Source organism: Mobula hypostoma, chromosome 8 (assembly GCF_963921235.1).
Source record: "Mobula hypostoma chromosome 8, sMobHyp1.1, whole genome shotgun sequence".
NCBI lineage: Eukaryota > Metazoa > Chordata > Chondrichthyes > Myliobatiformes > Myliobatidae > Mobula > Mobula hypostoma.
Window position 1 is genome coordinate 116,021,218 of NC_086104.1, and position 12,541 is coordinate 116,033,758.

Genomic DNA, 12,541 nt, shown 5'->3' on the forward strand with positions numbered 1-12,541 from the left:
CCTTCTATTGGTTAACCAATCCACTATCCATGCCAATACATTTCTTCCAACTCCAAGCATCCGTATCTTATTTATAAGTCTCCTGAGTGGCAACTTATCGAACGCCTTCTGGAAATCCAAGTATGCGACATCCACCTGTTCACCTGTATCCGCTGCACTCATTATGTCCTCAAAGAGCTACAGTAAGTTTGTCAAACAGGACCTGCCCTTTCTGAATCCATGCTGTGTCTGTCTAATGGAACCACTCCTTTCTAAATGTTTCCCGATTTCTTCTTTAATGACGGCTTCAAGCATTTTCCCAACTACAGAAGTTAAGCTAACTGGCCTATAGTTGCCCATATTTTGTCCACATCCTTTTTTAAAAAGTGGTGTGACATTTGCTGTCTTCCAATCCGCCAGGACCTGCCCAGAGTCCAGAGAGTTTTGGTAAATGGTTACCAACACGTCTACTATAACTTCCGCATATTCCCTCAGCACTGTGGGTTACATCCCATCAGGACCAGGGGACTTATCTACATTCAGGCCGTCTAGTTTTCTCATCACTACCTCTTTAGTGACAGTGATTTTATCGAGGTCCTCATCTCCCATTTTGTGCATTACATCATTCTTTGGCATATTAGATGTGTCTCCACTGTGAACACTGAGATCAAATAGTCATTCAATGCCTCAGCCATTTCCTTATCGTCCAATATCAATTTCCCCTCCTCCTCTTCCAAGGGACTTACATTGACTTTAGCCACCCTCTTCCACTTTATATATTTATAAAAACTTTTGCTATCTGTTTTTATATTTTGTGCTAATTTACTTTCATACTTCCCTTTCCTTATTTCTTGTTTAGTTGTTCTTTGTTGCTTTCTAAAGTTTTCCAATCCTCCAGTCTCCCACTACTCCTTGCGATTTTGTACACATGAGCTTTTAATTTGATACTATCTTTTATTTCTTTTATTATCCAAGGCTGGCTCGCCCCACATTTACTGTCCTTACATTTGAATGGAATATACTTTTGTTGAGCACTGTGAAAAATCTGTTTGAAAGTATCCCACTGTTCCTCAAATGTCCTACCAAGTAGCTTGTGCTCCCAATCCACATTAGCGAACTCCTCCCTCATCCTGTTGTAGTCTCTCTTGTTCAAGCATACACTAGTTTAGATATAACTATTTCATCCTCCATCTGTATGCGAAATTCAATCAGACTCTTATCACTCTTTCCAAGAGGATCCCTGAGTACAAGATAGTTAATCTTACCTGTCTCATTGCACAGGACTAGATCTAAAATAGCATATTTCCTTGTAGGTTCACTAACATGCTGCTCAGGAAAGCCATCATAGATGTATTCTATGAAGTCCTCCTCAAGATTTCCTTGACCAACCTGATTCACCCAATCTATGTGGAAGTTAAAATCCCCTAACAACTGCCATTCCATTCTTACAAGTCTCAGTTATTTCTTGGTCAATTGCTTCTGCCAATGCAAAAAAGAATATTAGGTTGTCTATAGACAACTCTCAACAGTGATTTTTCCCTTTACTATTGTTAATCTCTATCCAGATGGAATCAACATTCTGCTCCGTAGATCCTATGTTATCTCTCACCATCGCCCCGATCTCATCGTTAATTAACAGCACCATCCCACCTCCTTTGCCTTCCTGCCTATCTTTCCATATTACCTGATATACTTGGATATTTAATTCCCAGTCATCTCCACCTTTCAACCTGGTTTCTGTAATGGCCACTAAATCATATGCCTTGGTACTGATCTGTGTCACAAATTCACTAATCTTGTTTCTAATACTACGGGCATTTAGACAAAATGCCCTGATACTCATTGTCCTTTTTTAATCCAGTGACCTATGCGATTTTTGCTTTTTACTTTTATGCATTCTACTCTTACATTTTTCTTCACTAACTCCAGCTTTGGTCACTGCATCACTTCCCTCTTCTGTTCTGTATGGGTTCCCATCCCCCTACCATACTGGTTTAAACACAAAATAATCTGCAGATGCTGGGGTGGAAGCAACACTTACAAAACGCTGGAGGAATTCAGCATCCGTGGAAAAGATTGGTCGACGTTTCAGGCCGGAACCCTTCGTCAGGACTGTAGAGGAAGGGGGCAGAGGCCCTATAAAGAAGCTGGGGGTAGGGTGGGAAGGAGAAGGAAGGTAGGCATCAGGTGAAAAACCAGTAAGGGGAAAGATCAAGGGGTAGGGGAGGCAAGCAGGAGGGGGATAGGCCGGAAAGGTGAAGAAGGAATACGGGAAAGCACAATGGGTCGTAGAAGGAGGAGGAACCATGAGGGAGGTGATTAGCAGCTAGAAGAGGGGCAGAGTGAAACTGGAATAGGGGAAGGGAATTACCGGATGTTGGAGATTTCAATGTTCATACCAAGGGAGACTACCGAGACGGTATATGAGGTGTTGCTCCTTCAACATGAGTTTGACCTCATCATGAAAGTAGAGGAGGCCATGTATGGACATATCCGAATGGGAATGTGAAGCAGAGTTGAAGTGGGTGGCTACTGGGAGATCCTGTCTGTTTTGGCGGACAGAACGGAGGTGCTCGACGAAGTGGTCCCCCAATCTGCGTCGGGTTTCACCGATGTAGAGGAGGCCACACCGGGAGCACCGGATTCAATAGGTGACCTCAACAGACTCACAAGTGAAGTGTTGCCTCACCTAGAAGGACAGTTTGGGGCCCTGAATGGTGGCAAGAGAGGAGTTGTAGGGACAGGTGTAGCGCTTACACTTACAGGGATAAGTGTCGGGTGGGAGATCCATGGGGAGCGATGTGGGACCAGGGAGTCACAGGGGGAACGATCCCTGCAGAAAACGGAGAGGGATAGAGACGGAAAGATGTGCTTAGTGGTGGGGTCCTGTTGAAGGTGGCAGAAATTGTGGAAGATAATGTGCTGGTGGGGAGGTAGGTGAGGACAAGGGGAACTCTGTCCCTGTTGTGGTGACAGGAGGATGGGGTGAGGGCCGAAGTGCGGGAAATGGAGGAGATGCAGGTGAGGGCATCATGGATGACGGTAGAAGGGAAACCACAATCCTCAAAGAAAGAGGACATTTGACATGTCCTGGAATGGAAAGCCTCATCGTGGGAGCAGATGCGATGGAGACGGAGGAACTGGGAATAGGGAATAGCATTTTTGCATGTGGCAGGATGGGAAGATGTGTAGTCGAGTTAGTGATGAGAGTAAGTGGGCTTATAGAAGATGTCAGTGGACATTCTGTCTCCAGAGATGGAGACCGAGAGATCGAGAAAGGGGAGAGAAGTGGCCGAGATGGACTAAGTGAATTTGAGGGCTGGGTGGAAGCAAGAAGCAAAGTCGATTAAATTGATGAGCTCAGCATGGGTGCAGGAAGCAGCTCTAATGTAGTTGTCAATGTAGCGAAGACCAGGTTGGGGAGCAGTACCAGTATAGGTTTGGAGCATAGATTATTCCACATAACCAACGAAGAGGCAGGCATAGCTGGGGCCCATGCGAGTGCCCATATCTACACCCTTTGTCTGAAGAAAGTGGGAACAGCCAAAGGAGAAGTTATCAGTGTGAGTACCAGTTCCGCCAACTGGAGGAGGGTAGTGGTGGTGGGGTACTGGTGAGGTCTATTGTCCAGAAAGTAGTGGAGGGCTTTGAGGTCTTCTTGATGTGGAATGGAAATCTATAAGGATTGGACATCCATAGTGAAAATGAAGCGGTTGGGACCAGGGAACTGGAAGTAATTGAAGAGTTGGAGGGCATGGGATTTATCCAGGATGTAGGTGGGGAGGGACTGAACTATGGGTGACAAAATGGAGTCCAGGTAAGCAGATACAAGTTACGAGCTCAGTATGGGTGCAGGATGCAGCCCCAATGTAGTCATCAATGTAGCAAAGGAAAAGTTGGGGAGCAGTACCAGTATTACGAGCTCAGTATGGGTGAAGGAAGCAGCCCCAATTTTGTATCTGCTTACCTGGACTCCATATAGTGGTGGAATCCCTTTGGAAATCACATAATTTGTGGATGATAATATGATGGATGTGGGGACTGATGGGATGGTCGGTAATGATAAGAGGGACTCTATCACTATTAAAGTGGCAGGAAGATAGGGTGAGCACCATCGACAACAAGCATGACTTCCTGGTGGGCAAATATTTTAATTTCACTTCCTATTCCCTTTCCAACGTGTAGATTCATGACCTCCTCTTGCCCAAGATGCCATCCTGAGAGTGGAGGAGAAACACAATATTTTCAGTTTGGGTCCCTTTCACTCTGATGGATTGAATACCCATTTCTCCTTCTGGTGAACAAATTTCACCCCCACTTCCTCTATTCCCCACTCTGACCTTTCACTTCTTCTCACCTGTCTGGGTCCCCTCTTCTTTCCCTTTCTCCTGTCGTCCACTCTCCTCCCTTTTCAGATTCTCACCTAACTCTCACCTTCTAGCTTGCCTGCTTCCCCTCCTTTTTTATGGCATCTTCCCCTTTCGTCTTTGTACTGCAGAAGGGTCTCAGTCCAAGATGTCGACTGTTTACTCTTTTCCAGCGATGCTGCCTGACCTGCTGAGTCCCTTCAATATTTTGTGTGTGTTGTTGTTGATTAAGCTCTATGACTTAACTGCTCTAAGGAGCCTGACACATGCCACACATTTCTGTACCACACCCTGTGTGTCTGGTTTGTCCAGTCAGTATGTCCCCGCATAATAACACAGTCTCCTCAAATACACCTTTCATATTTTCCTTATATATGCTGTGGTTCATTCTGAGGCCACACTTTGAGGGTCTGTGAACCTCTCCCATCTGTGTCTTCTCTCCCCACTGTTCAGAAACAAAGGTTAAAGAAGGGTAACTTTGAAGATATGACACGTGAATTAACTAAGATAGACTGGCAAATGATACTTAAAGGGTTGATGGTGGATATGCAATGGAAAGCATTTAAAGATCACAAGGATAAACTACAACAATTGTTCATCCCAGTCTGGCAAAAGAATAAATCAGGAAATGTAGTGCACCCATGGCTGACAAGGGAAATTAGGGATAGTATCAATTCCAAAGAAGAAGCATACACATTAGCCAGAAAAAGCGGCTCCTCTGAGGACTGGGAGAAATTCAGAGTCCAGCAGGGGAGGACAAAGGGCTTAATTAGGAAAGGGAAAAAAATTATGAGAGAAAACTGGCAGGGAACATAAAAACTGACTGTAAAAGCTTTTATAGAGATGTGAAAAGAAAAAGATTGGTTAAGACAAATGTAGGTCCCCTACAGACAGAAACAGGTGAATTGATTATCGGGAACAAGGACATGGCAGACAAACTGAATAACTACTTTGGTTCTGTCTTCACTAAGGAGGACATAAATAATCTTCTGGAAATAGTAGGGGACAGGGGGTCTAGTGAGATGGAGGAACTGAGGGAAATACATGTTAGTAGGGAAGTGGTATTAGGTAAATTGAAGGGATTAAAGGCAGATGAATCCTCAGGCCCAGATGGTCTGCATCCCAGAGTGCTTAAGGAAGTAGCCCAAGAAATAGTGGATACATTAGTAATAATTTTTCAAAACTCTTTAGATTCTGGACTAGTTCCTGAGGATTGGAGGGTGGCTAATGTAACCCCGCTTTTTAAAAAAGGAGGGAGAGAGAAACCGGGGAATTATAGACCGGTTAGCCTAACATCGGTGGTGGGGAAATGCTAGAGTCAGTTATCAAAGATGTGATAACAGCACATTTGGAAAGCGGTGAAATCATCGGACAAAGTCAGCATGGATTTGTGAAAGGAAAATCATGTCTGACGAATCTCATAGAATTTTTTGAGGATGTAACTAGTAGAGTGGATAGGGGAGAACCAGTGGATGTGGTATATTTGGATTTTCAAAAGGCTTTTGACAAGGTCCCACACAGGAGGTTAGTGTGCAAACTTAAAGCACACGGTTTTGGGGGTATGGTATTGATGTGGATAGAGAACTGGTTGGCAAACAGGAAGCAAAGAGTGGGAATAAACGGGACCTTTTCAGAATGGCAGGCAGTGACTTGTGGGGTACCGCAAAACTCAGTGCTGGGACCCCATTTGTTTACAATACATATTAGTGACTTAGATGAGGGAATTAAATGCAGCATCTCCAACTTTGCAGATGACACAAAGCTGGGCAGCAGTGTTAGCTGTGAGGAGGATGCTAAGAGGATGCAGAGTGACTTGGATAGGTTAGGTGAGTAGGCAGATTCATGGCAGATGCAATTTAATGTGGATAAATGTGAGGTTATCCACTTTGGTGGCAAAAATAGGAAAACAGATTATTATCTGAATGGTGGCTGATTAGGAAAAGGGGAGGTGCAACAAGACCTGGGTGTCATTATACACCAGTCATTGAAAGTGGGGATGCAGGTACAGCAGGCGGTGAAAAAGGCGAATGGTATGCTGGCATTCATAGCAAAAGGATTCGAGTACAGGAGCAGGGAGGTACTACTGCAGTTGTACAAGGTGTTGGTGAGACCACACCTGGAGTATTGTGTGCAGTTTTGGTCCCCTAATCTGAGAAAAGACATTCTTGCCATTGAGGGAGTACAAAGAAGGTTCACCAGATTGATTCCTGCGATGGCAGGACTTTCATATGATGAAAGACTGGATCGACTAGGCTTATACTCATTTTGGAAATCCAAACAATACACACAAAATGCCGGATGAACTCAGCAGGTCATGCAGTGTCTATGGAAAGGAGTATAGTCAACTTTTCGGGCCAAAACCCTTCAGCTACACTGGAGAAAAAAAGATCAGGAGTAGCTTTAAAAGGGTGAGGGGGAGGGGAGACAGAAACAGAATGTGATAGGTGAAACATTGAGGGGGATGGATGAAGTAAAGAGCTGAGAAGTTGATTGGTCAAAGGCTGGAAGAGGATGAGTCTTATCGAAAGAAAGGTCATGGAGGAACATAAAGGGGAGAGGAGATCCAGAGGGAGGCAATGAGTAGGCAAGGAATTAAGGAAGGGGTGATGGGGAATTGTGAAGGTGGGGGTGTATGGCATTATCAGAAGTTCAAGAAATTGATGTTCAAGCCATCAGGTTGAAGGCTACTCAGATGGAATATAAAGTGCTGTTCCTCCAACCTGTGTGTGGTCTCATTACGACAGTAGAGGAGGCCATGGATAGACATATTGGTATGGGAATGGGAAGTGGAATTAAAATGGATGGCCACTCACTTTCTCTGGCAGATGGAGCGTAGGTGCTTGGCCATGCGGTCTCCCAAACAACAGGACGTCTGATCTCCTCAATATACAGGAGGCACACCAAGGGTACTGGACACAGTACATGACCCAAAAGGCTCATTGGTAAAGTGTTGCCTCACCTAGAAGGACTATTTGGGGCCCTGCATGGTCGTGAGGGAAGAGGTGTAGGGGCAGGTGGTCCCTCCAGCAGAAAAAGTGGGATCTCCCAGTGTCCACCCATTAGCTGGAAAATGAGCTGAAAATGGCAGGTGGAATTTAATGCAGACAAGTGTGAGGTGTTCCACTTTGGTTGGACCAGGGTAGGCCCTACAGAGTGAATGGTAGGGCACTGAGGACTGAGGTAGAAAAAAAGGGATTTGGGATGGATAGTGTCATAAAGAAAGCTTTTGGTGCATTGGCCTTCATATAAATCGATGTTTTGAGTACAGGAGATGGGATGTTAGGCTAAAGTTCTCTAAGTTGTTGGTGAGTCAAATTTAGAGTACTGTTTACAGTTTTAGTCACTTATCTTCAGGGAAAGACGTAAACTGGGCTGCAAGAGTATGGAGAAAACTGGATGTTGCCAGTTCTGGAGGACCTGAGTTATAAGGAAAATTGAATAGGTTAGGACAGAGTTCTTTAGAACAGAGAAGTTTGAGAGCAGATTTGATGAAGGTATACAGAATTATGAGGGGTATATATAGGGTAGATGCAAGCAGGCTTCCTCCATTTTTGTTGGATGGGACTACAAACCAGAAGTCATGGGTTAAGGGTGAAAGGTGAGAAGATTAAGGGGAACATGAGGGGAAACCTCTTCTCACAGAAGGTTCTGAGAGTATGGAATGAGTTGCCACCACAAATGGTGCATGCAAACTAGATTTCAATGTTTAAGAGAAGTTTGGATCAGTACATGGATGGTAGGGGTATGGAGGGCTATGGTCCAGGAGTAGGTCAATGGGACTAGGCAGTATAAATCAATTTGGCGTGGACTAGATGGGCTGAAGGGCCATTTTCTGTGCTGTACCTCTCGATGACTCCATGTATTCCCGAGAATAAGCTGTTTACACGATGGTTCAGAAAACGTAGGTAGGAGAACAATCTCACATTCCTTCCAGTAAAAGGCAAGAACAAAATCATTGGAGTTGGCCATTTCCACAGTCCTCACCCACTTCTAATTTGAAGTGACTCCTCCATTTCCTGAAGCCATTCGCAGACAAGGTGCACATGACTCTGGGAAGCCACTGCTTCCATGGGAAGGCAGGGCCTCCATCAGGGATTGAGTGATATGGGAAACGATGACAACATCATCTGATCTAGGAGCAAAGATGAAGCTGACGTGTTGGACAGGGGAGGGGACGCGAGGAGACTGAGCACAATGTCCACATACTCACAGGGAAGGTGAAGGAATGGGAATTCACCCGGTGAAACTGTTGAGTCTGGAGGTCAGTACAGCTTCTCGCAGGTCAGAGGCGGTGATTTAAAACGAGAGCTTTGCGAGCGTTAGTCCATTGTGCGAGGCCTATCAGCGGCGGCAACTAAGCTCGACGAAATAAATAGAAGTACAGAAGAGATAACGGAGCGGCAATTGTCGGGTGTATGCCAGTGGCGAGAGCAGAAGTGACATTTTGCACATTCAGGCTTCGGCAAGGTCGGTGAGTAAGTGGACTTCGTTTTTGGTTTTTCTTTGCATTTTTTGAGGAATAGAGAGCATATACGTAGGGTTAATATTTTGCTCTGGGTGTCTGATGTGGGAATCCTGAGAATCTTCCAGTCTCCCAGATGGCCACATCTGCACTAAGTGCACTGAGATGCAGTTCCTGATAGACCGTGTTAGGGATCTGGAGCTCTGGCTCGATGACCTATAGCTTTTTAGGGAGAGTGAACAGGAGATGGAAAGGAGATACTGGGAATTAGTCACCCCGAGGCTACAGGATTAAGATAAACGGGTGGTGGTCAGGAAGGAATGGAAAGAGCTCAGCTAGTAGAGAGCACCACTGTGGCCATTCCCCTCAATAACCGTTTTCTCGTTTTGGATGCGGTTGAGGGAGATGACCTGACAGAGGACGACCACAGGAATCTGGTCTCTGGCACTGAGCCTGGTTGCGTGGTGCAGAAGGGAAAGAGGAAAATAAGGAATGCAATAGTCATAGGGAATTCCGTAGTGAGGGGAGCAGACAGGAGGTTCTGTCAGCCTGCTAGAGCTACCCGCATGGTCTGTTGCCTCCCAGGTGCCAGGGTACAGGATGTCTCGAATCGGGTGCAGATTATTTTGAAGGGAGAGGGTGACCAGCCAGAAGTCTTGGTACACGTTGGTACCAATGACATAGGTAGTAAACGGGAGGAGGACCTGAAGAGAGAATTCAAGGAGTTAGGTAGGAAGCTGAAAGGCAGAACCTCTAGGGTTGTAATCTCGGGATTGCTGCCTGTACCACGTGCTAGAGAGAGCAACGATAGTATGTGTGGCTGAGAGACTGGTGTTGGGGGCAAAGGCTTCAGACTTCTGGATCATTGCGGCCTCTTCTGGAGGAGGTACGACCTATGCAAAAAGGACGTGTTACACCTGAACCCAAAGGGGTCCAATATATTAGCAGGCACATTTAATAGAGCTGTTAGGGAGGGTATAAACTAATTTGGCAGAGGCTGGAAACTGGAGTCATAAGGCTGAGGAAGGGGAAAACATAAATAAATCAAAGATAGTGTGCAACAGAGATTAGAGAAAGAACAGGCAGGAGATGAGGCTTAATCAGAGCCTATGGCATGAGTTACAAGTGCAGCCCCCTGGTAAGCCTCAGACTCACTCAGCTCACTTTCGTCTAGGGGGAGCAGCCTTTGGCCCCATCAAACTGAGTAATCAAGTTTGTGTGGATGCTGTGTGATGTACCCCACCCCGCCAATAACAGACAATACACCATATGCGATTAAATGATTAAACTCTATAGATCTTACTGGAAATATGTCATTAATAGTGATAAATATAAAAGGAAAGTAAAAGGCGCCAAACTTATCAAAGTGCAAACACTTCATGCACACAGTTGGAGCTCAATTAACGGAGTCTTCTATCCACCATTCGATCCCCTCCGACCCCCTCGACCCGCCACCTGGGATCAACCACGGTTGTCGACCAGACGCTCCACACGAGTCTGTCTTCGTCTCCTCTCCTCGCCGAAGACCCTAGGCCTCGGACTCCCGCTCGGGGTTCGTTGCGTCGCCCAGTTTAAGCATCGCGTCTCCAGTATCTGTCCCCATCGCACCTTCTGCTCAAAGCCCGCGAAAACAATAGCTTACAGACACACAAGAAAGAATAACATCTATCCCAGTTGATTAGCAAATGAGTACAATTCTCGTTATCAGTAATATAACCCAAACAAGCTGCTAGAGAGAGAACTTTCTCAGCAGTTAACATAATAAAGAAACCATTTTATTAGCCTTAGCAGTAACATAAAAGAAGAATCCCCTTACACTCTCCCCCACCAAATTAGTCATGTCCTCATGACTTCTAAATAACTCGCCAACCATCCTTGCAGACACAAAAACCCAAACCAGGTACAGTCACATTGATCCCCAATCAGTAGACCTTACGCCCTGTTCCACGGACGGTACATAGGCCAACCTATCTGGGCATTTCCTAATCCTCCGAGACATCCGTTCCCCCTCAGCTAAACCCTCCAGGCTCGGACACTCCTGAGGATACCTCGGGTCTGCCTGCCAAATCCTCTCAATCTCTCACTCATGCCCCCACTGCAACTCGGATCCCCCGGTCCCATGTCCAGGAACCCGCATCTTTTCCTTCAGGATCCTGCTGTAACCCAGGCTGCCCACAGATAACCCTCCTCACTGCCCCTGACTCAGTGGGAGAAGGGCTAAAAGCCCCTTCCTCAATCAAGGGGAAGTTAGCAAAAGGCAGCATGTACCACACATCCAGCACATCATGTTTCGAATCCGTAATCTTCCCCTTTCCTTGATCGGTAGCTGCTGTTTGATTTTCTCCAAACGCAAGCACTTAGCCTGGGCTGCGTCTGCAGCCTCTTCAGCCTGCTGCAGTCGAGACGTCAGCTTCTTCTCCGACTCCTCCAACTCTCGCCCCAGTCGCAGCAGTTCTGACTCACGCTTCGAGTTCATCTCCATCTGGGACGCAATTACACCACCAGCTTCTTCCAATCTGTTCTGGATCGGTTTCTTGAGTTCCTGCTTATCCTTTCGAAGGTTGGTCATTGTTTCGTCTCTCTGGAAAATTCATCAGTAAATGACAGAAGTTTCGGCTCGGAATTCCGTTTCCCCGTCTCCAGTTTGACGAGCGTGAACTCCAATTCTTCAATAGTTGTCCCAGAATTGCAGCACTCAGTCTCCAGCCTGCATTTATGAGCGTTCAGTTCAGCGATGCAAATATCCTCTCTCAGGAGTTGCGTACTTCTCCAGACCTGGCACTCGTTCAAAGGAAGTTTTACTTCGTTAATCCCCAATCGCCCAGGATCCGTCACTCGCCTCGCTTCATAGTCTTCCAAGACGAATTCCAATGCTAGGAGGTCATCCAGATACACCAATACTCCACGCACCTCCATATCCCCCATGGTCGTCCCCATGCCCTGCGGGAAGGTTGCAGGGACTCCGGATACGTCCTGTGGCACCTTTTCGGAACGGAAGAATCCTACGGAATCTATAACGGCCGTCTTCTCCTTGTTGGCCTCACTTATCGGGATCTGGCAACATCCACTTCTCAGATCCAGCACATTAAACCACGTCGCACCATTCAGACAGACCATAGCGTCTTTGGCCCTCAGGACTGTATTCAGCTCGAAACACTGGGTGCACAGACAGTGCCCCCAGACAGCTCTCACCCGCCTCCTCCTGGCAGGCCCCCATGCGCTTCCTCATCAGCGAGGTGTTGGTCCCCTCCAGAATCAAAACACTGCCCGTCGCACCAGGGTCCGGACACATCAGTATTAACGATTCACGGCCATTTGACTCCCACACATTGACCTTCAAAAACTCCAGTTCCACTGACCAGTAACGGTCATATGGATAATCACCGGCATTGGTACCCCAAATCTCCAGTGCCCTTAATGTTGTCAAGGGCAAATGCTTCAGAAACCGGTTGTACAACGAACTGTACAACAACTTGTCCTGCGCCCTGGTGTCAAGGATGGGTTTAGCATAGCTTCCATCTATCCGTATCGACACCCGAGGGCGTGGTCCCTTTAAGCCTTCCGGAATAGAGTCTTTTCCTTTCGGAAGCTCCTTGGTACATTGCTGGGTACGTGCTCCCCTAGAGGTCCCAAGCCTCCACTAAGTTTCCCGACACCTCTCTGATCAGCTGAACAACTGAGGGAGGGGCTGATCCCCTTAAATGATCCCCCTGGCACTGCAAGCAATTTAGCT

At 46.5% G+C, this 12,541-nt stretch overlaps 1 protein-coding gene across 2 annotated transcripts; it reads right to left on the reverse strand.

Moving 5' to 3' along the window:
• Positions 1-9,277: 9,277 nt before the first annotated feature.
• On the reverse strand, positions 9,278-12,523 carry LOC134350871 (myosin heavy chain, cardiac muscle isoform-like). Of its 2 annotated transcripts, none has more exons than XM_063056656.1 (2): positions 11,077-12,523; positions 9,278-10,445 (listed from the first exon to the last, which is right to left on the reverse strand). In XM_063056656.1, the coding sequence occupies exons 1-2, from the start codon at positions 11,375-11,377 to the stop codon at positions 10,270-10,272; spliced, it is 477 nt and encodes a 158-aa protein (XP_062912726.1). In that variant the 5' UTR covers positions 11,378-12,523; the 3' UTR covers positions 9,278-10,269. The 2 variants fall into 2 exon arrangements, with proteins under 2 accessions (XP_062912726.1, XP_062912727.1); XM_063056657.1 differs by having other exon boundaries at positions 9,278-10,419; positions 11,077-12,505.
• Between the last annotated feature and the right edge of the window lie 18 nt (positions 12,524-12,541).

What these genes read in the sequence shown, in the direction of transcription:
- LOC134350871 (XM_063056656.1), bottom strand. Translation starts at nt 11,377, where the DNA reads ATGACCAACCTTCGAAAGGATAAGCAGGAACTCAAGAAACCGATCCAG. An exon ending in CATGATGTGCTGGATGTGTG is followed by an intron (nt 10,446 to 11,076) that starts GTACATGCTGCC and finishes TGTGTCTGTAAG; the next exon opens with CTATTGTTTTCGCGGGCTTT.